Source organism: Syngnathus scovelli, chromosome 17, assembly GCF_024217435.2.
Source record: "Syngnathus scovelli strain Florida chromosome 17, RoL_Ssco_1.2, whole genome shotgun sequence".
Lineage (NCBI taxonomy): Eukaryota > Metazoa > Chordata > Actinopteri > Syngnathiformes > Syngnathidae > Syngnathus > Syngnathus scovelli.
The window spans coordinates 12,975,199-13,000,277 of NC_090863.1; the positions used below are offsets into that span (position 1 = coordinate 12,975,199).

Below are 25,079 nucleotides of genomic sequence, written 5' to 3' on the forward strand. Positions count from 1 at the left end.
TAAAAAAATCATTCTAAAAAAACAGGCTGATTAGCTCCCCCTAGTGACCACCTTCGGTCAAGCACAACATTTTTCAAATGACATTATTTACGCCACAAATACAGTACGGCCTCGAACAGACACCTCCTTTGCGATCATTTCGCCCAGGTTTCGAGGCTGCCTTCGTTATTGTCATTTCTATGCATTTTCTTTACAATATTTAACATTGCTTGTTCATTGTCTGTTGGCAAATATAACGTCTCTGTTCCTTACCATTACATCCGATAAGAGTTTTAAGACCCTTCCAGCAGTGATATTTAGCACTCAGCTATGTAGGACTTGATGAGTGCATATCAATTTTACTAATGGACTCAAGATACTGCATGCACATACACACATGGGCCGAGTGTGTTTCAACACTTTCTACATTGTTGAGGATTATGATAATCTGCTTCTCTCTTTTTAACCATTTAGTCAGTCACATGAATGAGAGTGTTAAACAATAAGAGAAATACACTTGAATGAATTACTCTCCAGTGGGTATTTTTGTTTTTGTTTTGAGCGAACAAAACAATCCCCAAAATGCTGTTGACGACAGATTTATTTTTGCTATGTGTGTAATAATTTTACAGTCAGAATTTCTACTTTTCTCTGCCAAGTCGTGATTTCATTCAGCAGGATGAAAACATCCTCGGCGGCTCAGAGCAGAACATTTACATAGAAATGCACAAGCGGTGCCATCAGAAAGGAAACAGGCAGCAGTTTGGGACGGTATACGTCCGCTTCGATTCAAACCCAGCTCTGTCCGAGTCACGTGTGTCACGTGTGTCACGTGTGTCACGTGTGTCGCCATCAGAATCGTACCGTATTATATCACGCTTTAGTGAATGGCATGAATAAGCATAAAAACAAAATGTCCTGGCTGGTCCACCACAATTGTCCACCACTTGAGAAAATAATTGAACGATTGTCCTTTTTAAAAGGTCAGATGTCGATTTTTTTCCCTAATAGTCTATTTGTCAGTCACATATATATGCAAGCGATCGTCCAATGTAATCTCACAAGGAGGGAAGTTCCTGAGCAACCAAATGTCACGAGGGCAAAAGCGTTACGGAAGATCCTGGCCCAGGATCACGGTCTTCACAGTGGGGTCCGGCTCATCAGAAGGCTTGTGGCTACTGGCTGAAAAGGCACCACACCTATTACGTCAAGGGAGAAATAGATCAACATATGCACAAACGGTTTTGACAATATTTAAAAACACATGTACACACACACACACACACACACACAAATAGTTTCTAGAGAAAGGGAAAGTACGACTGTACTCCAAAAATAAGACATTAATGTTTCATCCAAAACATGCATTCAAGTTTTTGTTCTTTTTTGTAAATAAACATGGATTTGACCTGACAGAGAGCGAGCTGCTGACAAGGTTGGACCTTCGACTTATGCCAGAGATAGCAGGAGATGGAAAAGACAGATTGGCCTGAAAAAAAAAGCACGCGCGTCAGCATGATTGACACATATAAGTTATATATTTGAAAAATCTCATGACACACAACAAAACAAAAAAATGTATATAATCATAACCATCAAAACAATGATAATCTCATCTCAATTTTCTCAACTAACTAGTGTGAAATGTTCCAACTGTACATCGCTGGCATATACTGCGTGGATGAACATGGAAACGTTACTTGTAGTCAATAAATAATTGTTTTCAGGCCAATGAGATGGCTCGATCTACATGAATTTATCTCTTAAAATGTTTGCTCCCGATGACTTCAGTGATAACAAACCCGCAAAATGCCATTAAGAGCCCAACCTGCTGAAAGTGCTGCTGCAGTGCCGATTTGAGTTGAGGTTTGAACTTGGTGGCAGTAAGGATCATCTCACTGACAGAATCATTCAAATCCATAAGTTGCATGACTTCTTTTTCCAAAGCCTGTTTGTCTTGTAGTTGAGTCTTCAAGGCATTGTTAATTGCCTCAGGAGAAAAAGGGTCATGAAAGTTAGGCACAAACAAACAAACAAAAATGACAGTGTCAAAGTTACTGTTTTGCTTGATGCATTTCATTTCACCCAAAAAAAAAAAAAAAAAAAGCTGCTTTTTTTTCCTCCTCCACTTTTTGGTCAGAAACCAACGTATGCGATGAAACCAACCTATGTGAATGCTGATTGCAAAAGAATGGGAAAAAGCAAAACAACCTTTTTTTTTTCTAGTGAAAGGAGAGGGTGCTCTTTCTTTAGATTTGTGATTTTACAGAAGACACCAAGCCATTTTAAAAACGTTTTTATAATCCTCAAGATTTGTCTCGCATGAGCAATCATAAGAACAAGCGCGGCGGCTCATAGTACCTGTAGATCCTCACGAAGCTTTTGAGCTAGTTGCTTTTTGGACACTAGCGTCGCCTTGGCTACCTGAAGCTGCTCTTCAAGCTTGAACTTTTCCTGATAATCCGGAGCTGAGATGGAAATACAAATCTATAGTTAGTTTCACTTTTCCCAAAAAGCAGCACGTTGGTTCAGCCACTAATATTGCGTTATCAAAGAGAGCAAGCAAGCCATTTTTGTGTCAATAATTTGTAAACAATAACACCCATACGTGTGGATTGCCCAATAGTATTGCCACTGATAGATAATAGTGGAAGTCAGATGTACTCACTGGCTTCTTTAGCTTTGATGACTGTTGTATGAAATCCAGTATTATTCATGCGGAATAAAAGAGTTGTGTTTTCCAGCGCTTTATTTTCCTGCTCGGCCTTGTGGATTTTGCTATTTAGACACTCTCCCCGCTGCTTGAGTTCCGCTTTCTCTAGCGCGGCCTAGTGGAAGGGAGTCAGTCCAGTCCCCTTTTAATGACGATGCCTGACAAAATACATTCCTGATTGGGATTGTTACCTGGGCGATGTAGTGAGCTTGAGACTTGACCGCATTCTCGTCATCCTCTTGGACTGCCATGGCAAAGGTCACAACCTCGTAATGCTTCTTGGAGGCTTCAACCTTGGACAACTTTATATTCAGTTCAATGCTAGGGAGATAGCAAGAAAAGAAAAGAAAAGAAAAGAAAAGAAAAGGAAAGAAATTGCAATTCAATTGCAAATGCAAATCAGTGTTGACAATAAAGTCAAGGGTTTTCCAGAGCGAGAGAGAGGGAGGGAGGGAGGGCAGCAGAGGCACTGAACCCCCCACCCACCCACCCACCCCTCCTGAAATATGCTTGGCGGCACAAGTGCCAGGTCAGATGATTGGCTTTTAGACATTGTCTGATTTTTCAGGAATTTGAACAACTTTTCAGCCCACACTATCAAAGGACAAGGACGGCTTTTCCTTGTTTGGCCAAGTTGTGTAAACCCTACCTGGCTTTTAAGTTGTTGTTTTGTTTTTTTTTTACCCTTGATGTAAGAGAAAGTAACATTCAGTTTCAACATTTTTTACTTGATTTTCTGTCTCTCCTGCTCTGTGGTCTTCAGCTGCTGAGTGAGCATTTGACTGTAGACTCTGATCTCCTCTTGCCGCTCATGAATTGCTTTCTTCACATTCAACTGTCTTTTCTCCAAGGACACCACACTGTTGGCTTTGCTGAACAGCAGATCCCTCTTACGCTTCACCTCCAGCTTGGAGATGTTCTGCTCCACGATATGTTCCTGATAAAGGGCCACGGGGCAATTGCTTATTATGGACGCAGTTGATAAGAGCCATACAATAAAAAAGTGATCGTCATGGTGACGGCCAGCCTTAGCTTGGTTCTGTCGAAAGAACTTTACTCAAGATATGTCAAGCTTTTTTTAAAAAAAATAAAGGCAATTGAAGTGACCCCGTTTTTTTACATCGTCTCTCGCAAAAGTGAGTCGCAAAATGACTTTTTGCCATAACGTAAAGCTGATAGTTGTCAACGGTCTAAATTGTGGCTACCTGTTTCTTTTGCCCAAGTCTCTTCAGCTCCTTCTCAATATTATTATTGATCAGCTTCAGTTCGGCTACTTTGTTGTGCAGCTCTTTCTTCTGAGCTGCGGAATCCTCCCGCTCTTTCAGCAAAAAGCGAATGTCCTCCTGCCGTACGCAAAAGAGTATCCGGTCAAAGGTCATCGTGGGGATGGTCCCGTGCTGATGCGCACCGTCTAACCTCAGACTCTTTGATTTTGATGACGATCTTACTGGATGTCTTCTTCTTCTCCTCGAGGGCATTTAGCAGCTCTGTGATCTTGACTTCCATGCCCAGCTTTTCATCGGAATCACCAACAACACCTTGCAATCGTGATAGTTTTTTATCTAAAATGATCAACTGGGAATCCTAATGTAGAAAAGTGGCATTGTAATGGAACGCGAGTGAAAGCAAGCAGTCAGTCAGACTTGTCTTGTCTTGTGCTTTTTCCATACGCTTGCTTACCTTTTCATTCATGATCATCATCTGTTTGAGTAAGTACTCCTCCTGCTTCTTGAGCTGACATTCTAACGTGTTGATGGTGCATTTGCTCCGTAGTAAATGCGCCACACAATTCTTTTCCTTTGCCTTGGCGTCCTCTCCGTTCTGTTTGCAGCGGACGAGCTCCTTGCCGCGGGCACGTAGCTGGACGTCCAGCTCCTGGGAAACAAAACAGTCTCGTAACTCAAATGGTCTTTCCCCGTTCAAATGAACGGTCATGCCGTTCATCGGTTCCAGAGCCACACTCAAAGGATGACTAACTTCTTCCGTGACAGAAAGGCAGGGGGTAACGTTAACTTCAGTTGAACTGATAACTATCTGATAACTGATAACGACTCATGTGACTTTCTGTGTACCGTCTTTCTTTGTGAATAATAATAGTACGGTGCGGCTTCTATATGAGAAAAAAAAATAATAATAATAAATCCGCGCTTTTCTGCTGGTGCAGCTTCTGATCAGGTGCGGCTAATAGTCCTAAAGCATTTCTTAACCTTCTACGGTGTACTTGAATCTTACGGCGTACAACGTCCCACCTTGATAACTTGCTGCTCTTCCTTGAGGAAATGTTCCATTTGGGCAGCTCTTTCTTTCTCACTCAGGGCGTTTTGTATCACAGATTTCAGCTTTGCCTCCAGGGCAGCATTGTGGGCCTGCGCTTGTTTCAGTCTGCAATCAACAAAATACGGGATCCCGATTTAGTGAAGCACCAGAGTTGCTTCCGGCATAACACTGCTGCTGTTGAGCTGGACTGACTTTTCGTTATTGCTCTGGATGGTTTCTTCCATCCTGCGTATGTGGGACCTCATTGCGTGCACATTGGAGGTTGTTCTATCCAATAAGGCTTTGCAACTTTTCAGCTGCAGATGCATGAGGAACAAAAAATTTATTTAAAAACCAAACCAAAACCACTTTTGCGCCGTTACACAGTTTATAGTTCATACATTTTGTGATTACCTCATCCTGCATCTCAACGTAATTGCTCTCTCGCTGCTTGTAATCAAGTCGCAGTTTTGCAGTTTGACGATTGGTGGCGCTTAATTTCTTCTCTTTGACTTTGTTGTCCATCACCTGCGAGTCCTGCAAGTGACTGAGTTCCGTCAAAGTGTCGTTCCTTTCTCTGATGATCTGGTGGGTTTCAGCCAGTTTCTAGCTCGATGAAAGGACACGTTATGTTGGTGTGTGTTCAAAATGGTCTCGCTTCAATACAGTGACCATTTGCTATTTCAGTTTATCTTGTGCTGAACTTAGTTGATTACAGTATGTGGGAGGAGTATTTGAAGTCATCGGTGATAAAACTAATTCTTGCTCTCATTTTTTGCTGTGCTTTAATAATATCTATAGTTGAACATGTTTTAATATGTTCAGATCACATTTGACAGTAATAAACATATGCTGAATGCCACAAAGGTACAAGATACATTTGAAAAAATGGATTTGAGGTTTACTGCTATCTGTAATATTAAGAAAATGAGCATGAGAATAATCGTGAATAAATAACAGTGTTGATTAGTGTTTTCACACAGCAAATAAAAAGCACTTTTCCTTTTCCCTGAAACACCAATTAAGGATAATCGTTCAAGAGGCGATAAAAAGATCTGCAGTCCTTAATTTGATACAGACAAATACGACGAGGATATTATTTTCCCGACTCGGAACATATTTTGTCTGCATGGAAAATGAACAGATTTAAGGTTTCAACTCCCTTATTTTTTTATTTGTAATCACAACTTAAGTCTTGCAGTGAACATTGCAATGCAATGAATCATTGTGCATCATTACCAGAGCAGACTGATGCATCTCAGCATCTCTTTGCTTCATTTGTTGGATGGTGTTTTCCCACTGGTAGATGATCTTCTCAGTTTCCACATGAGCCTGCTGCAAATTCGCCATCGTCTTGTCCAAAGCAACCTGAAAGGAAAAAACAAGACTTGGTCATCAATTGTATCCGTCCTTTCCATTTCTGTACACATTTTTGAAGGGTTCAGCACCTGTGCAGATAAAGTCTCTGTCATTTCTTTGTCAAGCCCTTTGCGCTTTTTATTGGCGTCCAATGTCGTCCTCTCGATGGCCAAAGAAAGTGACTGCGGGACGGGCAATACTGTTTTAGTTGAGAATGTTTCTGAGATGGGGGGAAAAAAAAAATGCCATGCTAGCCTTGATCCTCTGCTCATCCTGATGTGAATACTTCATGATGGCCATCATATCATCATCTTTTATTGTCGACTCCTCCAAAAAAGAATTCAGGGCTTGCTGGTCCCAATTCATTTTCTCCCGAAACTGCTCCAGCTTCTGTTTGGCCTTCGTGATGTTGTTCTGAGAAAATGGCCAAAAGGTATCGTCAGACCATTTTGTGTCCATATTTCAAATCAAATAAATGATGGCTGATATTCGTTCACCTTGAAATATTTGGCCTTTTCAGCCCAATGCTGAATTTCATTGTCCATCTTTGCATTTTCTTGCACCAGACGGCCGTTTTCTCTCTCAGCAACGGCGGCCAGGTTGATCTCCAAATCAATCTCTCTTTCTTTGGCCTTGCACAAAGCCTTTGCACAAACGTCGTATCAAGTTATTGTTGAGCCGCTTCCCTAAAGACAGACATTTTTTTTCCAGACTCAAATCAATTGAACCTACCTCTGTGATTTCCAGCTCCTTTCTAACATTTTTCAAGCAGTCGTTTCCTAATTGCTTTTTTTCTTGATTCTGCTCACGTTTGTTTCTCAGTTTCAACAGGGTCCTTTTGATCTCGCATATCTGTACAAATCAGAGAACAAAGACTGTGTTACGAGATTCCCGATGCTTTGCATTTTTGATTGCTGTTCAGAATTCATTCAATAGTTCTCCAAACAGCTTATTCTCTTAAGGGTCACGGGAAAGTTCTTCAAAACAAAATGCATTGAAGGTGAAGAATGTAGTATATTCAATTTACCGGCAGTAGTGAGAATAAATCAGCACGCTACTCACCTTGTCTATTAAACCCTTGTTTTCAGTGTTGAGTACCGGGAGGGCATAGTGCTGCTCCCAGCCCATCTCTGATAAAACTCTCGCTGCAAATGCCGCCATATTTAGTTATTGCAGTTACCCTTCTATATTGATAGGGATTTCTTTTGGTGGTTGACGTGAGGTGAGGGCAGTGTGAAGTTAAAAATGCAAGCGGATACAATTGACTCATCACATCAAAACCGTAAAGTATTTTCCTCATCTCCCCGGAGTGATCGAGTATACGACATCGTGAGTTGGTGTGGTAGCCACTCTGATGATGTCACCACAGGGGATGCATCGTTTGAAAGACAACAATCGGGGGGAGCTTTATGACATGGTCTGGCGATGCTCCTAGCTACTGGGAATAACATCTCTTGTCACTTAGCAAACATAACGGGTGATGGGGGGGGGAGTTCAGTCAAGTGCAGAAATGACTGAAGTACTGTACTTGTGCGGAAGATTCAAAATGTTAAATGTGACTCCTCACACAAATTCCACTATGTCAGCACTACTTGGTTTGATGCAAGGCAGTGCTAAAAAACATTAAGTCATGCAAATAAAAACAAAGAAAATATGGCTGAACTAAAGTCGTCATTTTAAACACCAATGTTTATTTTAGCTGTAATTTGATATTTTCTCAGGTCTGCCTAATGTTTTGGCTGACAAATGTACAATACTAAAAGTGATTCTAAATCATTCTCCATTCAAGTACGCCTTGGCCAGAAGGGAGGAACTGCAAGACGTCCAAAGATTGACCTCATTTAACCATCCCTTATGAGCCTGGAAGCATAACATTGTATTCATCACGCAGAGGCGGGCGGCTGCTTTGAGGCACACAGGGGTGGGTGGCAGCTTCAAAGATACCAAATTCAAATATTTATTTCAAGTTCAAAAAATGGAGCAGCGTTGATCTTGGAAAAAACTGCGATGGGACTTCGTATGGAATAGTCACAGATGTATGATCAAATAAAAATCTGGATGCCACTCAGGAGTCAAATTAAAAACTATTTTTAGAAAAATGTTTACATGACAGTTGAAGAATGTGTGTGGACATTTGAGCAAAGCCCAAACACATCCCAAAACTGAGATGGTGCTGCTTCTTGCTTGGCTTCAGCACCCCCAGAAAATCCCAAATACTGTCGTTAAAAGCGCCCAAACCACCACAAGCTGACCAGCGAAGTGATATGCATTATTTTAACATATATGTATTGTACATACACAAACATACACGCGCACGCACACGCACGCACGCGTGTATATATAAAGTCTCTGCTGTGTAAAATATTTCAGTCCTGAGGATTGAAAAGGCAACATAGTTGTCAGCTCAGCGTGGGCCACGTGTTCTTTTCTCTTGCTTGTGTAGGCTGTTAAGAGGAGCCTAAACTGCAGTGCTTTTGGTCCCGATGTGCGGTCGTGCAAACTCCACAAAGTCATCAATGAGTACAGGCCAAGCTCCTGATGAAGGGAAAACATTCATGTCGTGAGGACAGAATGATTCTCAGTGATAAGAAAACGTAGTGATGTACATTCCTTCCTTCCTTCCTTCCTTCCTTCATGAAACGCACTAAGGAGAAAATGTTACTACCACCACCATGCTACATTTTTGATCGCGGCCAATTTTTTTTCTGAAGGCAAATTTCATCCCTAATTCCTCGCCTTACGGGTTTTCGTCGTCATTTTTCCCGAATACTCGCAAGGATTAAAAAGGGAAGAGAGAAGTGACTGTGTCAATCCTGTTTAGCACTAGAGCCAATCAATTTACATCAAAATCAAGACAATCACATGGGAATTTTGCCAAACCATTAAGTCTGCTAGCTTAATGCTAACACACAATGCAAAAACCATAGACTGACTCCCAAAACACATTCCAAATTTAAACAAAGTACTCACCTTCCTCATCATAATTGGACATGTCATCTGTTATCATTGTGCTGAAGTCTAGCAGCAGGTTCCAAGTGTCCTTGGGAATGGATCTTTTGTGGTGCTCCTGCAACGTAAAATCACAGTCAAGTTGAAGAAACCGATGACAAGACTTCCCACAATACTCGAGTACTTGTTCAGAAAATATTTGTCATCGGCAAACAAAACAACAGACAGACAGACAGACAGACAAATTGACATTATTATTTGTTAGCGAGAACTTCAATTTTGGAATATACCACACAATTGAAAAGAGAGCACACTGTGTACTTACAACTAAAAATGTTTTCCATAGGTCGAGGAACTTGAACCTTCCATCCAATACTAAATTCCAATAAGCAATAGCCATTTCTAAATCTAGAAGAATAAAACAAAAGGAGGAAGAAAGTGGAAAAATGGGGTTAAAAGGTTCGTCCCTCATTTAGTGTGTCACAGTTCATTGTTTACCTAACCCTTTCTGGCCAGGATTCTTTGCAAAATTAAATGTAAACTGGTAAAAGTCCTTAAATCTTCCTTGGTCTTTTAACTCCTGCTCCATCTTGGGTAGTTGAGCTTTTAGCTTGTCTATACTGTCGCATCTGAGGAAACATAAAGAAAGTTAATACATATTAGTATGTCTCGTACTTGCACCGCAAAGTCACAAGATAGCAGAAAGGCATAAAAAAAAAAAAAAAAAAAAAATCGGACTCAGGCTCCCAATCTGGACATAAACCTTTACGACAATAAAGCCAAATTTGGACTTATAGGTGAATCTGACAATTTGTTTTCACAATAAAAGACATTGCTCATCTTATTTATTTATTTTTTTGGGCTTTGACCTGCGAGCAAGAATTTTGACATACCGTAAGTTTCGGACTATAAGTCACGGACTTTTTTATAGTTTGGGTAGGGGGGCGACTTATAATAAGGAGCGACTTATGTGGTTTTTTTTTCAAAAATCCCCCCCCCCCCAAAAAAAAAGTGGAACCGCGATGTAGCAAGGGATTACTGTAATTTGAATTTCAAGTGACGTCAGCAACACAACGTGGCGGTTGTTTACAAAAAGGACAAAGATTGATCACGGGATGACCAAGATAACGAAGGGCCCCACGTACTACCGGCATCATTAGCAGCTTTGTTTCTAAGTGACACGGAGGACGAAGAGTTTGAAGGATTTAAGGATTTGGAGTGACACAGAAGGTTTGAAAAACTATTATGCACGGCCGGTCCTACTCTACGGAGCTCTCTTTCACCTCCGTGGATGGAAGTCGGGGGCCGGCGCTCGGCCGGGTGGCTGTCCGGCGACGGTGGATGGGGCTCAGACATGGCTTTTACGCACGCCCCGTCCTACTCTACGGAGCTCTCTTTCACCTCCGTGGATGGAAGTTGTGCTCCAGAGAGACTTATGTTTTTTTTACGTTATTGTGCATTTTATGGCTAATGCGACCTATATCCTGGAAGGACTTTTAGTCCGAAAATTACGGTACGTGCGCACTTGTGGCAAAGCACTCGAGTCACTTCATAACAGGCTGTAGTTTGACATTTAGTGAACAACTCCAAATCATGAAAGTATAAGGTGAAGGAAGACAAACTTTTCTACAATCTCACCCTTGTTCCACCATGCCATCTATGAACTCCTGTTTTGAGAACTCGCATTGTGTAGCAGCTCTGAACTTCCAAGCGATGAGGAGAACACTTATACTGGCGGGGTCCAAACCGAGATCGTCACAAAACTGCTGAATCCCCTCGATGCCAATCTTGTTGTCATCGTGAGGATCTGAGTGAAAAGTTGGGAAGATAATCAATGGCAATGATTACATTCACTGTTTTAGCGTAGCACCCCGTGATAAATCTTTCTGCCAGCCCACAACAGGATAAAATGTAATGTGCATGATATACATTTTAAAAGACATACCTCTATATCTGGTGTACAGTTGTTCAAGCTTCTTCTTGTCGAAAGCTCCTTTTAAACTGGAAACATAGAGCTCTGGATTTTGGAAAAACTTGTCCGTGGCAACCTCTAGTTTCCAGTCATGTTGTGACAGACAAACCAGTGCAGTCTTCTCATTGGCTTGGGTGAAAATCATGAACTGGCGAATTTTATCCTTCTGTGAGGACTTCAATTTGTTCTACAAAAAAGAAAAGAAAAGAAGAAGAAACTTTCAAACCAAATGTGGAATCAGATATAGCTGGCACAATCTTATTCTTATGCAGTGGTGAAAGTAACAAAGCTTCTGCCCTAAAATTGCAGCCTTAGCGATTTGAAAATTGCTCTCTACAGCAGTGGGGTGATGATATCAATTTAATCCATTGGCTTGTTTCTTCTACCAGTCTTTTTTTTTTTACATAGGTTTTTACTTCTACCTAAGTAAAGAGTGCAAGTACTTTACTTTCAGCCCCTTTGTCCTTACATCCAGTGTAAAAAAAAACAAAAAACAACAACTTCAACTTAAATCTGAAACACACTGCAAGTCTGGCTTCATAGCTCCATCATCATCATCATCATCATCCACACAGACGCTCACGTTTGAATCATCAGACGCCAGAACTCTGTTTGACAGCTGTGCCAAACTGATTATCTGCAGGTCACAATTTGTTTATGGATGAAAACACCTCGCCAAAAGCTGGGCGACGACACCTCGGGGGTGTCATTTGCCAGGAGCATGCAACTCTGAGCATTTTGCATCACAACCTTTTCGCAACTTGGCTAGCGAGTTGGCCTCAATACCTGCTGCTAGTTAGCGCATGCTAACGCGCGCCCATTTGCGTACTACGGGGATACACAAGGGCTGTTCAAGGCAATTATAAGGTTTGTTTACCATAAGCATGCGCTTGTCGTGATGGATGATATTTACAGTAGCGCACGAAGGGAAGACGTAACATTTCTTACCATGATTGTCTTTGCTTGGCTCTCTTTCCTCCCATCCAGCTGTCTAAAGTAAGTAACAATGTTACAGAAACAAGTAAGGTTCCGGTTGGCTTTTTCGAAATAAAGGATTATTCATTTGTTACTCATTCAGAGAAAAACAAAATCTAACAGTAATTTTAATAAATAACAAGAATATAAAAATGATTTTATAATTTGCGACATTTTTACCGACAAAATATTTGCGTACCAATAGCCAGGCGCAAAGGATGCTTTTATTGTGAGGGACTATTGGCAGAAGCGATTGAGTAATTGTTGCAACAATCGATTTAGCTAAGTCGAGTACTGAAGCCCTCGTCCCTCCGAATGTTTAGTAAAGTACTAGAGCGATTTCGGCTTAAATGGAAGTCATACCGACACCGATTTTTACCTTGGATTGTCCTAAACATTTACCAAAATGAAAAAACACTTCGACAAGTCAAAGGGCGTTGTGAGGACAAGTTGATCCCGGACGAAGTGGTGTCACGGAACCTCCTGCGACTCTTCCGAGTTCTCCACGGGGCGAATCATCGTGCAGAGCTCGGCAACTTCCGCTGCCAGGTAATAAGTGACAAAGGGCATTGTGTACACGATGCCATGTTCCAATCTCTTGGATTCTGCATCGACCGGAAGCCCAGCACACTTCCCCATGCAGGAACTGGAGTGTTTGTCACCAGGGGGTTGGTACCTAAAGGAGCAACAGTCGCCATGTATCCTGGCACCATCTACCAAGCATATGAGCCTATTCTCCTCCAATCCATCAGAAATCCATTTGTCTTTAGGTGCATAGATGGTGTCTTGGTTGATGGGAATGATAAAGGGATCTCCAAGATAGTGTACAATTCATGCAGTGGCAGAGACCAAATGGGCCCTTTCACAACGAATGATACCACTTGGCTAACATCCACTCCGCAGAATCCGCTGGCAGTGGGTCAGTATGTGAACAACTGCTCCAATGAGATGCCCGCCAATGTGTGCTACCAGGAGTTTGATGTTTCTGACACTTTTCCCGTTGAGTTTCGGCACTATCTTCCCAATGTCAACTACAGCCCGCGCTCGCAGAGACCTCTTCGTTGTGTAGTCCTTGTGTCACTCAGAGACATCGCAGAAGGAGAGGAGCTATTTTCCAATTACTACACTATTGTGCACTCGAAGCGACAAAATAAAGAAGTCCGGCAATAATCAAATGTGCCTCCACAACTGTTTTATTATTACACTAATTCAGCTCATCGCTGAGTCCAAGAAACAATCAAGGAGTGGGAGATGGCCTTCCCTAGGTGTCTGTACAATTTCCCCCACCAGCAGCTGGACAAAAAAATATTGACTCAAATGAAGTCATCCACTTGTCTGCAGTGCCTCCAAATACTTTTCAATAAGTCTGTGTGTGTTCAGGCAAACGCAGGATAGACCGTTTTAGCATCCCTTCAGATGTAGAAAGCGCGGGAAGTATTTCATTGCCATGGCTGGAATACTGTCAAATAAAACTACAAATTTCAATTGAATAAGATGGTCAGTCCAAAACCAAAAATAGATTGGCATTCTCAGATGAACAACTAAAGCACTCCGACTGAGATCGATTCAATGCCCTTAACAAATGACCTAGATGAATGAGAATAGCCACAAACACGAGTTCATCTGTATCAGAATGTAAAATATGTGTTTTCCATGCGTCGTAGTCCCTACCCCCAAAGGTAAATGTGACCCATGTCACCCACCACCAGTCAAAGCATGTTTATAAATAATAATCTGCATTGATTATAATCAGATAATTAATTATCTGTGTAATATGCCAGTTTGAGCATGTTGTAAATTTACTGGCCACTAGGTATCGTCAAAAAGAAATCTTAAGCAAGAGGGCCTCTGAAAATAATACGCACAAAAAAAATCTGTAACTATCTAGAAGAAAGGTTCGGCCTTCATCTGACTGATTTAAATTGTTGAAAACAATTATCATGATAGCACAATGCACAGTTTCATTTAAACCACTCCTTTGACTCAATGACAACTTTATTACGCAACCTCGACCGCCAAACATTTGTCCACTTAGGAGCACCGTAGCTGCCGCAGCACTATTTATTACTGCAGAATCCTTCCGCTAATAAACATAGTAAGCTACGATTTAGGGTTGTTATTGATATATGTTGAAACTCTTTCAACTAACCGCTATCTGTTATATTTCAGTATGGTGTGGGTGAAAATCTGCACACATTATAAACAGTATTCCCGACGACAGTGAGTATTGCGTTCAAACGTCGAAAGTAGTTCGGCTGCATAAAGCCACTTGACGTCGCCACCAGCGATCTTTCCAGTCGCATGCTGAGCTTGGATACGTATCATGTCTAACGATTCTGCTGATTACAACAGGTAATGAGAAAAATCGCGCGGAAAGCTAAAAATTGCAATAATGTGTCGCTTAGGAGCGTAGTTTAGTAAATAATTTTTCGCTTTATATTTCGTCGATGAACCAAATAGCCTAGGCCCCGAGGCCGACAGTGCTAACGGTTGGCCCAGTATACGTTCGCGACGAGTTCTTATTCACTCCGTCAAATGTGACGAATAATACATTATTTTCATAAATATTTTATGTTCTCTATGTGTTAAGTTTAAACGTGACTTGGACGGACTACGTTACGATCGCACGGACCGCAGTACAATTATCCGCTGACAGTACAGTACAGTGCAGTACAGGCCCAACTGGCGGACATGTTGGCTCTGTGATCGAACCGCGGGCTCCATGTTGAAATTTTCCGCAAAGTTCGTCCATCCGACAATAATTTATTGGCGATCTGACCTCAACTTCCGAACCCAGGTCTAATACCTGCTCAGTTACGTAAGCGTCACACTTTTGGAATGTTATCAACCGAGCCCGGCCCCGCTCGTGAAATCTGACGAAAGGCGTTACTTTTACGCGAGTCACCAAAGGCCAAGGTCACCCGATCATTGCACACGAAGTAGCCCTATTTTTGGGGGTTTTGTTAAATTATGTCACTATCTAATGTTCATCCAACACGACTGCGCCATAACTGCTATCTTCCCAGCACGTGGTCACACCACGTGGTTGCAGGGGCTCAGTCATTTTGGGGGCTGGGGCAAGTCATGAGGCCCTCCACATCTGTACACTGAATTTATCTTGAATAGTTATATATCATGTAGGTATATATATATATATATGTATGTGTATAAATGTGTATGTGTGTATATATACACACTTAATAAAGTACCTTGAGACAACTCAATTTATAAATTAGCGTAAATGTACTAGAATATAATTGATGGATTTGTTTTTGTCCCAACAGCGACCATGCAGGGCCCGATGGAATGGAGCCAGATGGTGTCATTGAGGTATGAACACTTTGCAACCAATTGATAATGTAAGATGTGAACATAAATTGGTGCTCATTCGAGATTTGTATGTTTTTTTTTTTTTTTACAGAGCAACTGGAATGACATTACGGACAACTTTGATGATATGAACCTGAAGGAAACGCTTCTTCGGGGAATTTATGCATATGGTTTTGAGAAGCCTTCAGCCATTCAACAGAGGGCTATAATCCCTTGCATTAAAGGTACAGTTGTCTATGAAAAGCCCCAAGTAGCTCTGTGGTATATATATACACGAGTGAAATGATGCTTTACCATCTTTCGGGACTTACCCAATAATGGGGATAGCTTTTTTTATCTCACTGATCACTCAACATGTACCGATTTCCTAACCTTTAAGCCACGGTCTATATTTAACATTGGAGAAATGTCACGGCGCACCACCAAACATCGCCGAACTCCTATCTATATTGCTGCTGCCTGGCAGAATTGTATCTCGAAACAAATGTTGCTGTGGTACAATGGTTGGGAAATCACTGACTTGAAGTTTAATGAATGGCAAATGCGTGTGTGGGACTGCTGCATAATTCTGTGCCATTTTGCCATCAGGCTATGATGTCATTGCCCAAGCCCAGTCAGGCACTGGCAAGACGGCCACATTTGCCATCTCTATCTTGCAGCAGCTGGACATAGAGCAGAAGGAGACTCAGGCTCTGGTGTTGGCTCCCACCAGAGAGCTGGCTCAGCAGGTATGCTGTTCCTGAGGTCATGACTCATGAATACCTCAGCAGTGTCTCAGACCTAGGCAGCACATTGAGGACACTGTTCAAATCTGAAAGGTACCATTCTTTAAAGACTCGTGTAAATTCTGCAAAATTGAAATTTGCCCCTCTAAGACTTTGTGTAGTCCTAGTCCGTGACTGCACTGGTCTAAAAGGTGATCTGGCTTAACTTCCTCTCTCCTCTTTGGGGAATTTGTGGCTGTGAATAACTGGGTGACGTGATGGCATACTATCTTTCGGGACTGACTCTTGGTGTTGAGAGCTCTTGACACACTGATCACTTAACAACAGTTTGTCTTAATGTGCTGCCGCTGTTCTTCTGCGCAACTCTGACTGAGCCGGCGTGCTTGTCTTGTGCACCCCTGCTCTTTAGATTCAGAAAGTCATTCTGGCCCTTGGCGACTACATGGGGGCAACCTGCCACGCCTGTATTGGAGGGACCAATCTCCGCAGTGAGATCCAGAAGTTTCAGGCCGAGGCTCCCCACATAGTTGTGGGCACTCCGGGTCGAGTGTATGACATGCTCAACAGGAGACATCTGTGTGAGTGCTTTAGCTAAATCATACATTTTCTTCAAAGGCCGTCGTAACGTCACAAGAGCCGAGCCGTGAATTGACGTAAAAGGCGGCGTCTGAAGCAACGGATGAAACAACAATTGAACAAAACGTGATGAAATTGGATGTTGTTAACTGGCTGCTTGTATGCATTAGTAGGGAGTGGGAGTTCCTTCACCTTAGCCGCCATTTAGCCGCCATTTAGCCGCCATTTAGCCGCCATTTCACACAACTCTGCCTTCCCCTACAGCTCCCAAATGGATCAAAATGTTTGTTCTCGACGAGGCTGACGAGATGTTGAGTCGGGGTTTCAAAGATCAGATCTATGAGATCTTCCAGAAACTGAGTACAAATATTCAGGTAAGATGCCTTAACTGCAGTTTGTGCCGGCTTGCCTTTCTAAGCTGCCTCCACTGTTTTCGCTAGGTTGTCTTGCTCTCTGCCACCATGCCCACAGATGTGCTGGAGGTGACCAAGAAGTTTATGCGTGACCCCATCCGCATCTTGGTGAAGAAAGAAGAGCTCACCCTGGAGGGTATTAAGCAGTTCTACATCAATGTTGAGCGGGAGGTAGGTAGGTCTGTTAAGGCCAGTGTTCATTTTGAACCACACCTTCCCTCTAAAGCATCCTGCTCAAACCGCAGAAGCCGAGCCTCCCAAGGGCTCGGCCGATGTGGGTGTGTAAGCATGGGTATACTAGGGAAGGAGATGAAAGCCACAGTTTCGCAAACGAGGCGTGGAGGGACCTCTTTCTTAATGTCTGCTGTCCATTGTCTCAAGATACTGTGCTACATGGCTTTTTCACCAGGGACTTTGTTGCGACTGAATGTATTCAAGTCACTGAATGTTATATATATTTTTTGGACTTAGGAGTGGAAGTTGGACACCCTGTGTGACCTCTACGAGACCCTGACCATCACCCAGGCTGTGATCTTTCTCAACACTAGAAGAAAAGTAGACTGGCTCACTGAGAAGATGCATGCTAGAGACTTCACGGTTTCTGCTCTGGTAAGATGAGCGACACTTTATTACATGCAAGGGCAAAATACGGCCCATTATGTTAGAGTAGTTACTTCTATTATAGTATAAATGTGTTTATTAACTGTCCTTCTAGTGACCCTATGCTGCTGGTAACCCCATGTCAATAACTTTAAATTCAAGTCTGCAGTATAAATTGTAGAACAATTATTTTGTATATTTGAATACGCATTTTAAAAGTTTCTACGTGCATTAAAAGCTTTTTTTTTTTTCTTTTAATAAACACATCAAGTTTCCTACTTGCATAACAATTGTACAAATAATTTGTCCATTAAAAAAAAGCTTGCTCACCCCTTTTCATAGCCACACTGACTGAACAGAAACTCGCTTTCTCTCCCTAGCATGGTGATATGGACCAGAAGGAGCGTGATGTCATTATGAGGGAGTTTAGGTCTGGCTCAAGCAGAGTGTTGATCACTACTGATCTACTGGTTAGTATCAAATAGAGCAGTGTTTATGTTAAGATAATAATCTCTTTTCAATTTACTTGGTGCGATACGTTAATAAGTTTCGGTTGTAATTCTGCTGTATGAATAGCAACAGCTGGATGGATGGATACACATGCAATGTGCCATCATGTTTATTGTGCCATCTAGTAAAAGAGCATTTAATTGTTAGGTCTGTCACAATGTGACATAAACATAGAAGTCATGTTATATATTTAAGTGAACCTGATAGCTGAAACTGTCAATTTGTTTCTTTGAGGTAGCTGTTGTTTGTTTGTTTTAAAGCCCAAATGTTTCCAAACAATCCTGTGAAAGTCCCTCAATGACTTAGCAGTGTAAACATTTGGGAGATCAAGACTTGTGCTCCACAATGGTTCCCTCTAATGTAGGGATCTGTTACTTTTAATCAAGTGACATTGAACCACGTCTTTCAAATGTTAAAAAAGGGGGGAAAAAAGTCTACATTTTGTGCTAATTTGTGACCTGTTCCCCCAGGCTCGTGGAATTGACGTGCAACAAGTTTCCCTGGTCATAAACTATGACCTTCCTACAAATCGAGAGAACTACATTCACAGGTAAGATGAGCTGCGGGGGGGGGGGGGGGGGTGAGTTCAACCTTCTCTTGCTTGACTTGAGCGACGTGCTGTTTCTCCCCCAGAATTGGCCGTGGTGGGCGTTTTGGCAGAAAGGGAGTCGCCATTAACTTTGTCACCGAAGAGGACAAGAGGATTCTGCGCGACATTGAGACGTTTTACAATACTACGGTGGAGGAGATGCCTATGAATGTTGCAGACCTTATTTGAGCCTTTTAGTTTTCCTTTATAAAACGCAGTTATAGTTGACGTACACTTGCATCGTGCTTATTATTCCAGAGGGTGGGGGAGGTTTAAAAAATAAAAAAGTTGATGCTAAACCTTGGATGCGAATATTTTCACGAGGTGATTTCTATTCTTGGGCAGTTGTAGACTCCGAACCTCTGTGATTTTGGCTGGTTGGAGCTACAAAGCCATGGGCTCTATTATTGTGGTCCTTTTCAGGCATTTCTTTCCATGTTCTATTATAATCCGTATAGTCGATGTGCTCCACCATTTAGTAACCTACTTGTGGACTAAAAGGTACAAGTGCTGTATAAAGTCTGCAAATTCTGTTATGCTAACATGTGCGATGTGTTGTGGGCCTGCTTACTAGAGGCACTTGTTCACGGTATTATATATAATAGTAGATTTGTATTTGCTTTTTGTGAATGTTTGTTTATTTAAATGTATTTTCATCCAACTTGCTGTCAGACATTTTCATTTTGGCCATGGTTTCCTGGTGTCTTGCTCACAATAGAGCACAGGTCATCAAGTCTGGTCCTCCAGGGCACCAATCCAGCCTTTTTTTGGATGCAGCTCCACCGTAACACCTGATTCAAATGATCAGGAGCGTTATCAGGCTCAATTGAGCTTGCGTATCATTTCAAGCAAATGTGTTGTAGTACGGCGGCACCTAAAACGTGCTGGATTAGCACCCTTGAGGGCTGAAGTCGGTGACCCCTGCGTTAGAGTATACGTGTTAGCATTTACACACACACGCACACACACCTCTCCCCCCCTGCACTACTTTTCAGATCTCTCAAATTGTAAGAATGTCTTAATAAATGAAAAATTGCTGTAAAAGCTACGCTTGTCCTTGATTTAAGTAACTCCAACGTTTACATTTTCCTATCCCGTTTATATTACGTTATGTTTGTGATAAGGACTAATCTGTTGCTGAAGCAGGAAGCCTTAAAGTAGACATGTTTATAAATACTTTTTCAGTGGCCTCCCTGGGTTGAAACAGATTAACATTTATACTTTGACAGGTTCAACTGTATTGCATCATACTAATGTGCAATATAAGGTGGAGGTCGTTAGATCCATCGATTGTTTTAATGGAGATACACATGCTGCAATTTCTTTCATTAAAATGACTCACAATAGAAAAGTTTGTCATTTTATGACATGTTTTATTTCAGTCCACAAACTGCTTGCGTTATCAGTCGCATTCAATATTTTCCTTCTCCGTGTGGAATTTTACACTTAAGCCATGTCGATATTTTTGCACTCCTTTGGATTCACAACCGAAATTAGAAAATTTGAAGCAATTTCTGTCTATTAAAATCCTGTCTCCAAGGACTATATCCAGTCTAAATTCCCAACTCTGGGAACTGAGAAGGATGTCTAAAAAAAATCATAATATTCATTTATTAATTATTTCCTGATGAGTGATGTCTGCAAAATATTGATTTATTTACTAGTATTCTTGGTACAGTGGCCTGACTTAAATTAAAATTAAACTTACCCTTTTCCTCTCTCGTTCGACAAAAGCACCTCTAGGCTTCCCAAATGGAGTCCGCCAAGTTTGATCCTCATTAGGGGTCCAGGTTCAAAGCAGGTTTCCTGGAGCAGGTGCACTGCACACAACACTCGAATAATCTGTCGGAGCAGACCAGTCTTTCCGCGTCCTTTGTAGCTTGTAGTTTGGTCCATCGTTTCCTCAAAGCCTCGTCTTGTGGAAACAAAAGTAGCGATACACCTGCTTCGTTGGTGTTACTGCATCCCATAGCGATCCAATCCACCTTTTGCCTCCACGCTTCGACATACTTCTGGTTACATTCACTGAAGATAAACGCGAGCAACTTGAAACGTCACTTCCGGCATCTTCCCCAGTCTCGGAGGCGGCTCGCTCGCTTGCTCGGTGCAGTCAAACTCGTCTGCGCGGCAAATTTAAATGAAATTTTTCAGAGCAACAGCTTCCTTTTCGTTGTTTCGACCGTCAATTGATTATTTATAAGCCCATAAGCTAACTAAAACCGATTTATACATCTACCGGTGTCTCTGGGACTTTAAAGGGGCGTGGTCTGGTGAGTGACGTCAGGAACATGACTGGTACACACCAAAGGATTTGTCGAATTTTAGAGATTTTTTTTTTTTTTTTAATCAGTAACAGAACCCACATAAAGAGCAAAGCAGGTATTTAAAAGTTTTGATCACATTGTTAGTGGCCTCCAATGATGTCAACACAGAGCACCACACGGACAAATTGTATCACAGCACCGCTCAAGTATTAAGTTCTCTGACGCAGAAATCTCATGCGATCTCACAAACAACAAGAGAAGCAGACACTCGCGCCGATGGCTGCAGAGCGTTGCGGAGCAGGACCACAGGCGGGAGCGTTGAAAAACGGCAAAGTCTTTCTTTCCAAAATACAGTCCATCGGCATTCTTGGATGGTCCTCATCCAATCTCAATAAAAGGCAGCTACGCAAGGGTAGCAGTTGAGATGGTACCGACAGAGCAGATAGATCTTCACAGCTGTGCAGTACAGCTTGCCGAGGAATCCAGACGTCCTCTCTTTCACTCGCGGGTGCGTGGCTGCATTCCACAGGCTTTGGAGGTCCTCCGTGTGGCCATGGGAGGTAATCATCTGGTTGTAGATACACAGATGGTCAGGTGTCTTCCCCTCCCCTGAGATATAGTAATGCTCCTGTGGCGAGACGCCAACTGCCTGGGCGCAGATGCCCATGAACACATCATCTATGTAGAGCGAGGCGTTCAGTGTCAGAGTGGCATGATAGATCTTGTTTGCCACGTCGCCGGACACCACGTAGCCCGCCCCAGGCGTGTAGTCCGGGTACGACATCCACTGGTACATCTCGAGAGGTACGTAGTACTTACTGTCTTTACTCCGGTTCGGCGGTGCGCCCCTATGGACTCGGCCTACCCAGAAGTCCGTGACGCCCCGACCTCTGACTTCCTGCAGGTACGCCACCAAGTTGGGAACGTGAACAAAGACGTCGTCGTCTGCCGTCATGAGGAAGTGAGCGTGTGCGCAACACCGGTGCATCCAGTGGAACTGCATGATCAGCTTCAGGGTTAAATTGTGGAAGGAATCCCAAAAGTCCTGCTGGATTAAATCGCCATGGTAACGGTCCTCTCGGAACAGCTGCCTTTGAACCGTCGCATCCGTGCCGTTGGGTCCCCGGGGGGCTCCTAAGGCAAACACCACCTTAACCGTCACTCCCAGGGAATCCGAGATGAAGGTCTCATTGCCCCAAGTGGATCTGATGGACTCACGCCTGGCAGTGTTCATCGGGGATGTTTTGATAAAGAGCAGGAGGAGGACGTCCTGGCCGGCACATTTGTCTGGGTGATCCAACAGGTTGCGGAAGTTGTTGAAGCTCCTGGCCTGCTCTCGCGTGATGGTGAGGCTTTTGGTGATATCGCTGAAGCGGTTCACCAGGAGGCGGTACGAGTAGGACTTGACATGGTTCACCATGCCGTTGTCCCACCATACCGTGACCACAGACAGTATCAGACAGGTGGTTAGCAACCGGACACACAGCGTCTTCCACAAGCGGCGGACTCTCCAAAGCATCTCGTCACTTGGTTCGGGCAGTGAAGCGCCGCCGTGGCTTAAACTTACGAAGGCTCAGTGCAGTATTTAGTGGCTCGTCCATTCTAGGCAGTGTTGATGGGTTTCACTGGGTCTGCTGCCAAACATCACCCATGGCTAAAGTATGTCTCGCCCTTCAAGCCACTTAGCAGCCAGTCATTCGTCTTCATCTGAGGAAGGAGAGCATGTTTACTGCGGTGACACGATTGTGGCTAAACACAAACTGAGCGTCGTTGGACATTTTGTGGCTTTGTGAAAACGTAAAAAAAAACGGGGATTTGTAAGCGCATTTCAGCACCTCCGCAAACGATCACACAACGTGGAGCCGAGTGAAGCCCGAGAATAAAAATGGTCCCGACAAGGCAATGTGCTCAATTGCAGATGTTAAACTTTGAAAAAAAGACGATTTGTCAAGTCATGTAGTTTGAGTCAAAGCCGAAGCCGAAGCCAAAGCCAAGTCGTTCCCAAGTTGTTGGCCAGCGATAAGAATAGCTCCCTCCTCGAGTCACGTCATATAACTCTTGTCCCCCATCTCGGGCCTTTTCGATAATGTTCAGGAATCTTTGCTCTAAGATTAGAAAAGAGAGCTATGATTTGAATATCAGTATAGAAAAATGCAGACCGGAACTGCATTGTTTTTGTAACTATGTAGCTGCTTTCAGGTGTGCAAACGGGAATCACTGATTTGAATTTGTTGGCGCTTGTTCTCTTTAGTCTCGTTGTGCCGTGAGTCTGCTGAGAAGCGAAAGCGCGATTGTCTATGGCACAAACAAACAAACAAACAAACAAACCCAAAAAACACAAAGATGGGGAGGTGTCAGCAGCAGCAGGAAGGGTGAACGGGGTCTTTGGTAGACATTGGGGTCTGAATGCAAAAAGCTAACACAGCAAATGTTGCCAGGGGTAAGTGGACGGACGGACGGACGGACGCCCCCGTGAAAGCGCTGAGAGCCGTGGAAAAGCAAAAAGCGTGGGGGACACAATGGACGGACGGCGGCATCATAATAGCTGCGCTGCACAATGCAACGGGTGAGAATAGCCTGCTGCTTCCGCCACTTAAACCAGCGAGGGGGCCACATCCCGATGGCGCCTGAGCGGCCCGACACTCCAAAAGCACCCGGAGAGTTTGTGAAACATCACCAGTGGCGTGGTGCTTGATGGGGGTCACTTGCTTTTTTTATTGAGTCTGACGAGACGCCCGACCAACCACCACGTGAACATTATTTGCGCTGTTCTGCGCTTTCCAATAATAACAATGAGACATCCATCAACAAACTTATGAACATAGTAGGCTACAGGACAAACGAAACTGCTCTTACCTCATCCTCGCAGCCCGGTTGACCAATCCTGCAAACAGACTTGTGGTTTCAGGCCGGCTCGACTGTTGACTGAGGGTGTTGCTGGGCTCGACCACTGTGGCTCAACTGTGTGTAAAAAATACATTGGCGCTACAAGCGGAAGTGTTTATACTGCATCTAAAAGTAGCAGTATGAACGTGCACCGCACTAGCAGCATACTTCCAGAGTCAGCATTTGTATAAATAGAAGACACACCATCATGAAACACTCACCTGAAGAGTGGCTTTAAGCGTGCGTCCCCTATATTTTTCCATCCAGTTTTACATCAAGTTCAAGTTTGTTGGTTTCCCTTCATATTTTGTTGTGACTTGCTCTCAGTCTGTCTGGAGCGCGACAACTGAGTGATCTATAGTCTTGCCCGCCTCCCTCACTCTCAATTCTCTCATCCCTCTATGGGTGTGGATGGGGGTGGAGCTATTTAGTCGTTGATGTAGTGAAGGTAATTAAGTCCAATTCAGGGCTTTGCAAACTGTTTGGGTCAAGGGAGCCGCCTCTTTTTTTTTTTTTTTTTTTCTTCCCAGGATAAAAAAAAATCAAACTCATATCCTACAAAAATAAAGTTGTGCTTTTTCAACATAATTCCATGATATTATGAATGATTCTAAATCTTAAAGAGAGGTCAAAGCAATCATTTAACTAGTGAATTAAAAAAATACAACTTTCCAATTATTATGCCTTTTATTGTAGAAAAAGATGTCTTTGTTGTGTGAAGGCGATGGCCTTCACACATGTTATTCTACTCCATTCTCTATTATTATTTATTTTATTATAATTATTCTATTTTATTCTCCTCACTTTTTTGTCCTTCTTCTTCTTCTTCCACATGATTCAACCGATTCACTCCATTCCACTTTTGACGTATTCCAAATATTCACGAGATGAGCGCCAGAGACTCGAGTCACTGTGACTTGGACTCGAGTCGACTCGAGTCGCTGTTTTGATGACTTGTGACTTGACTTGACAAAAAATGAAAA

At 42.8% G+C, this 25,079-nt stretch overlaps 5 protein-coding genes and 3 non-coding genes across 9 annotated transcripts; 5 read left to right on the forward strand and 3 right to left on the reverse strand.

The window, feature by feature from the left end:
- Positions 1 to 562: 562 nt before the first annotated feature.
- LOC125984589 (coiled-coil domain-containing protein 39) lies at positions 563 to 7,828 on the reverse strand. Its single transcript, XM_049746570.2, has 19 exons — positions 7,370 to 7,828; positions 7,040 to 7,159; positions 6,805 to 6,951; positions 6,563 to 6,721; positions 6,397 to 6,489; positions 6,188 to 6,316; positions 5,363 to 5,554; positions 5,162 to 5,265; positions 4,942 to 5,074; positions 4,373 to 4,567; positions 4,109 to 4,276; positions 3,898 to 4,035; positions 3,421 to 3,629; positions 2,884 to 3,013; positions 2,648 to 2,807; positions 2,341 to 2,447; positions 1,808 to 1,969; positions 1,389 to 1,468; positions 563 to 1,178 (listed from the first exon to the last, which is right to left on the reverse strand). Exons 1-19 carry the CDS (start codon positions 7,466 to 7,468, stop codon positions 1,088 to 1,090), a joined length of 2,616 nt encoding a protein of 871 aa, XP_049602527.1. The 5' UTR covers positions 7,469 to 7,828; the 3' UTR covers positions 563 to 1,087.
- Positions 7,829 to 7,978: 150 nt separating this feature from the next.
- Positions 7,979 to 20,801, reverse strand: dcun1d1 (DCN1, defective in cullin neddylation 1, domain containing 1 (S. cerevisiae)). Of its 2 annotated transcripts, XM_049746629.1 has the most exons (8): positions 12,583 to 12,724; positions 12,177 to 12,219; positions 11,202 to 11,415; positions 10,895 to 11,063; positions 9,755 to 9,885; positions 9,582 to 9,664; positions 9,278 to 9,374; positions 7,979 to 8,842 (listed from the first exon to the last, which is right to left on the reverse strand). In XM_049746629.1, the coding sequence occupies exons 2-8, from the start codon at positions 12,177 to 12,179 to the stop codon at positions 8,766 to 8,768; spliced, it is 774 nt and encodes a 257-aa protein (XP_049602586.1). In that variant the 5' UTR covers positions 12,180 to 12,219; positions 12,583 to 12,724; the 3' UTR covers positions 7,979 to 8,765. The 2 variants fall into 2 exon arrangements, with proteins under 2 accessions (XP_049602586.1, XP_049602587.1); XM_049746630.1 differs by lacking the exons at positions 12,177 to 12,219; positions 12,583 to 12,724 and adding an exon at positions 20,655 to 20,801.
- setd9 (SET domain containing 9) lies at positions 11,410 to 13,378 on the forward strand. Its single transcript, XM_049746627.2, has one exon. It carries the CDS (start codon positions 12,519 to 12,521, stop codon positions 13,371 to 13,373), a length of 855 nt encoding a protein of 284 aa, XP_049602584.1. The 5' UTR covers positions 11,410 to 12,518; the 3' UTR covers positions 13,374 to 13,378.
- Positions 14,403 to 19,994, forward strand: eif4a2 (eukaryotic translation initiation factor 4A2). The gene is made up of 11 exons (XM_049746619.2): positions 14,403 to 14,555; positions 15,488 to 15,533; positions 15,625 to 15,757; positions 16,122 to 16,261; positions 16,668 to 16,836; positions 17,099 to 17,208; positions 17,275 to 17,418; positions 17,719 to 17,856; positions 18,228 to 18,317; positions 18,828 to 18,907; positions 18,991 to 19,994. The coding sequence occupies exons 1-11, from the start codon at positions 14,527 to 14,529 to the stop codon at positions 19,133 to 19,135; spliced, it is 1,224 nt and encodes a 407-aa protein (XP_049602576.1). The 5' UTR covers positions 14,403 to 14,526; the 3' UTR covers positions 19,136 to 19,994.
- LOC125985553 (small nucleolar RNA SNORD2) lies at positions 15,809 to 15,884 on the forward strand. The gene has a single exon (XR_007487332.1). It is a non-coding gene; the product is annotated as a small nucleolar RNA SNORD2 (small nucleolar RNA).
- On the forward strand, positions 16,506 to 16,577 carry LOC125985552 (small nucleolar RNA SNORD2). The gene has a single exon (XR_007487331.1). It is a non-coding gene; the product is annotated as a small nucleolar RNA SNORD2 (small nucleolar RNA).
- LOC125985551 (small nucleolar RNA SNORA81) lies at positions 17,459 to 17,644 on the forward strand. Its single transcript, XR_007487330.1, has one exon. It is a non-coding gene; the product is annotated as a small nucleolar RNA SNORA81 (small nucleolar RNA).
- Positions 20,802 to 21,256: 455 nt separating the features above from the next.
- On the reverse strand, positions 21,257 to 22,729 carry LOC125984607 (lactosylceramide 1,3-N-acetyl-beta-D-glucosaminyltransferase A-like). The gene has a single exon (XM_049746620.1). The coding sequence runs from the start codon at positions 22,727 to 22,729 to the stop codon at positions 21,599 to 21,601; it is 1,131 nt and encodes a 376-aa protein (XP_049602577.1). The 3' UTR covers positions 21,257 to 21,598.
- Between the last annotated feature and the right edge of the window lie 2,350 nt (positions 22,730 to 25,079).

What these genes read in the sequence shown, in the direction of transcription:
- LOC125984589 (XM_049746570.2), bottom strand. Translation starts at nt 7,468, where the DNA reads ATGGCGGCATTTGCAGCGAGAGTTTTATCAGAGATGGGCTGGGAGCAG. An exon ending in AGATGCATCAGTCTGCTCTG is followed by an intron (nt 5,555 to 6,187) that starts GTAATGATGCAC and finishes TCATCGAGCTAG; the next exon opens with AAACTGGCTGAAACCCACCA. An exon ending in AAGAGCAGCAAGTTATCAAG is followed by an intron (nt 4,568 to 4,941) that starts GTGGGACGTTGT and finishes TTTGTTTCCCAG; the next exon opens with GAGCTGGACGTCCAGCTACG.
- dcun1d1 (XM_049746629.1), bottom strand. An exon ending in ACTGTACACCAGATATAGAG is followed by an intron (nt 11,064 to 11,201) that starts GTATGTCTTTTA and finishes CTTTTCACTCAG; the next exon opens with ATCCTCACGATGACAACAAG. An exon ending in TCCTGGCCAGAAAGGGTTAG is followed by an intron (nt 9,665 to 9,754) that starts GTAAACAATGAA and finishes TTATTCTTCTAG; the next exon opens with ATTTAGAAATGGCTATTGCT.
- setd9 (XM_049746627.2), top strand. Translation starts at nt 12,519, where the DNA reads ATGTTTAGTAAAGTACTAGAGCGATTTCGGCTTAAATGGAAGTCATAC.
- eif4a2 (XM_049746619.2), top strand. Translation starts at nt 14,527, where the DNA reads ATGTCTAACGATTCTGCTGATTACAACAG. An exon ending in GATTCTGCTGATTACAACAG is followed by an intron (nt 14,556 to 15,487) that starts GTAATGAGAAAA and finishes TTGTCCCAACAG; the next exon opens with CGACCATGCAGGGCCCGATG. An exon ending in AGCCAGATGGTGTCATTGAG is followed by an intron (nt 15,534 to 15,624) that starts GTATGAACACTT and finishes TTTTTTTTACAG; the next exon opens with AGCAACTGGAATGACATTAC.
- LOC125984607 (XM_049746620.1), bottom strand. Translation starts at nt 22,729, where the DNA reads ATGCTTTGGAGAGTCCGCCGCTTGTGGAAGACGCTGTGTGTCCGGTTG.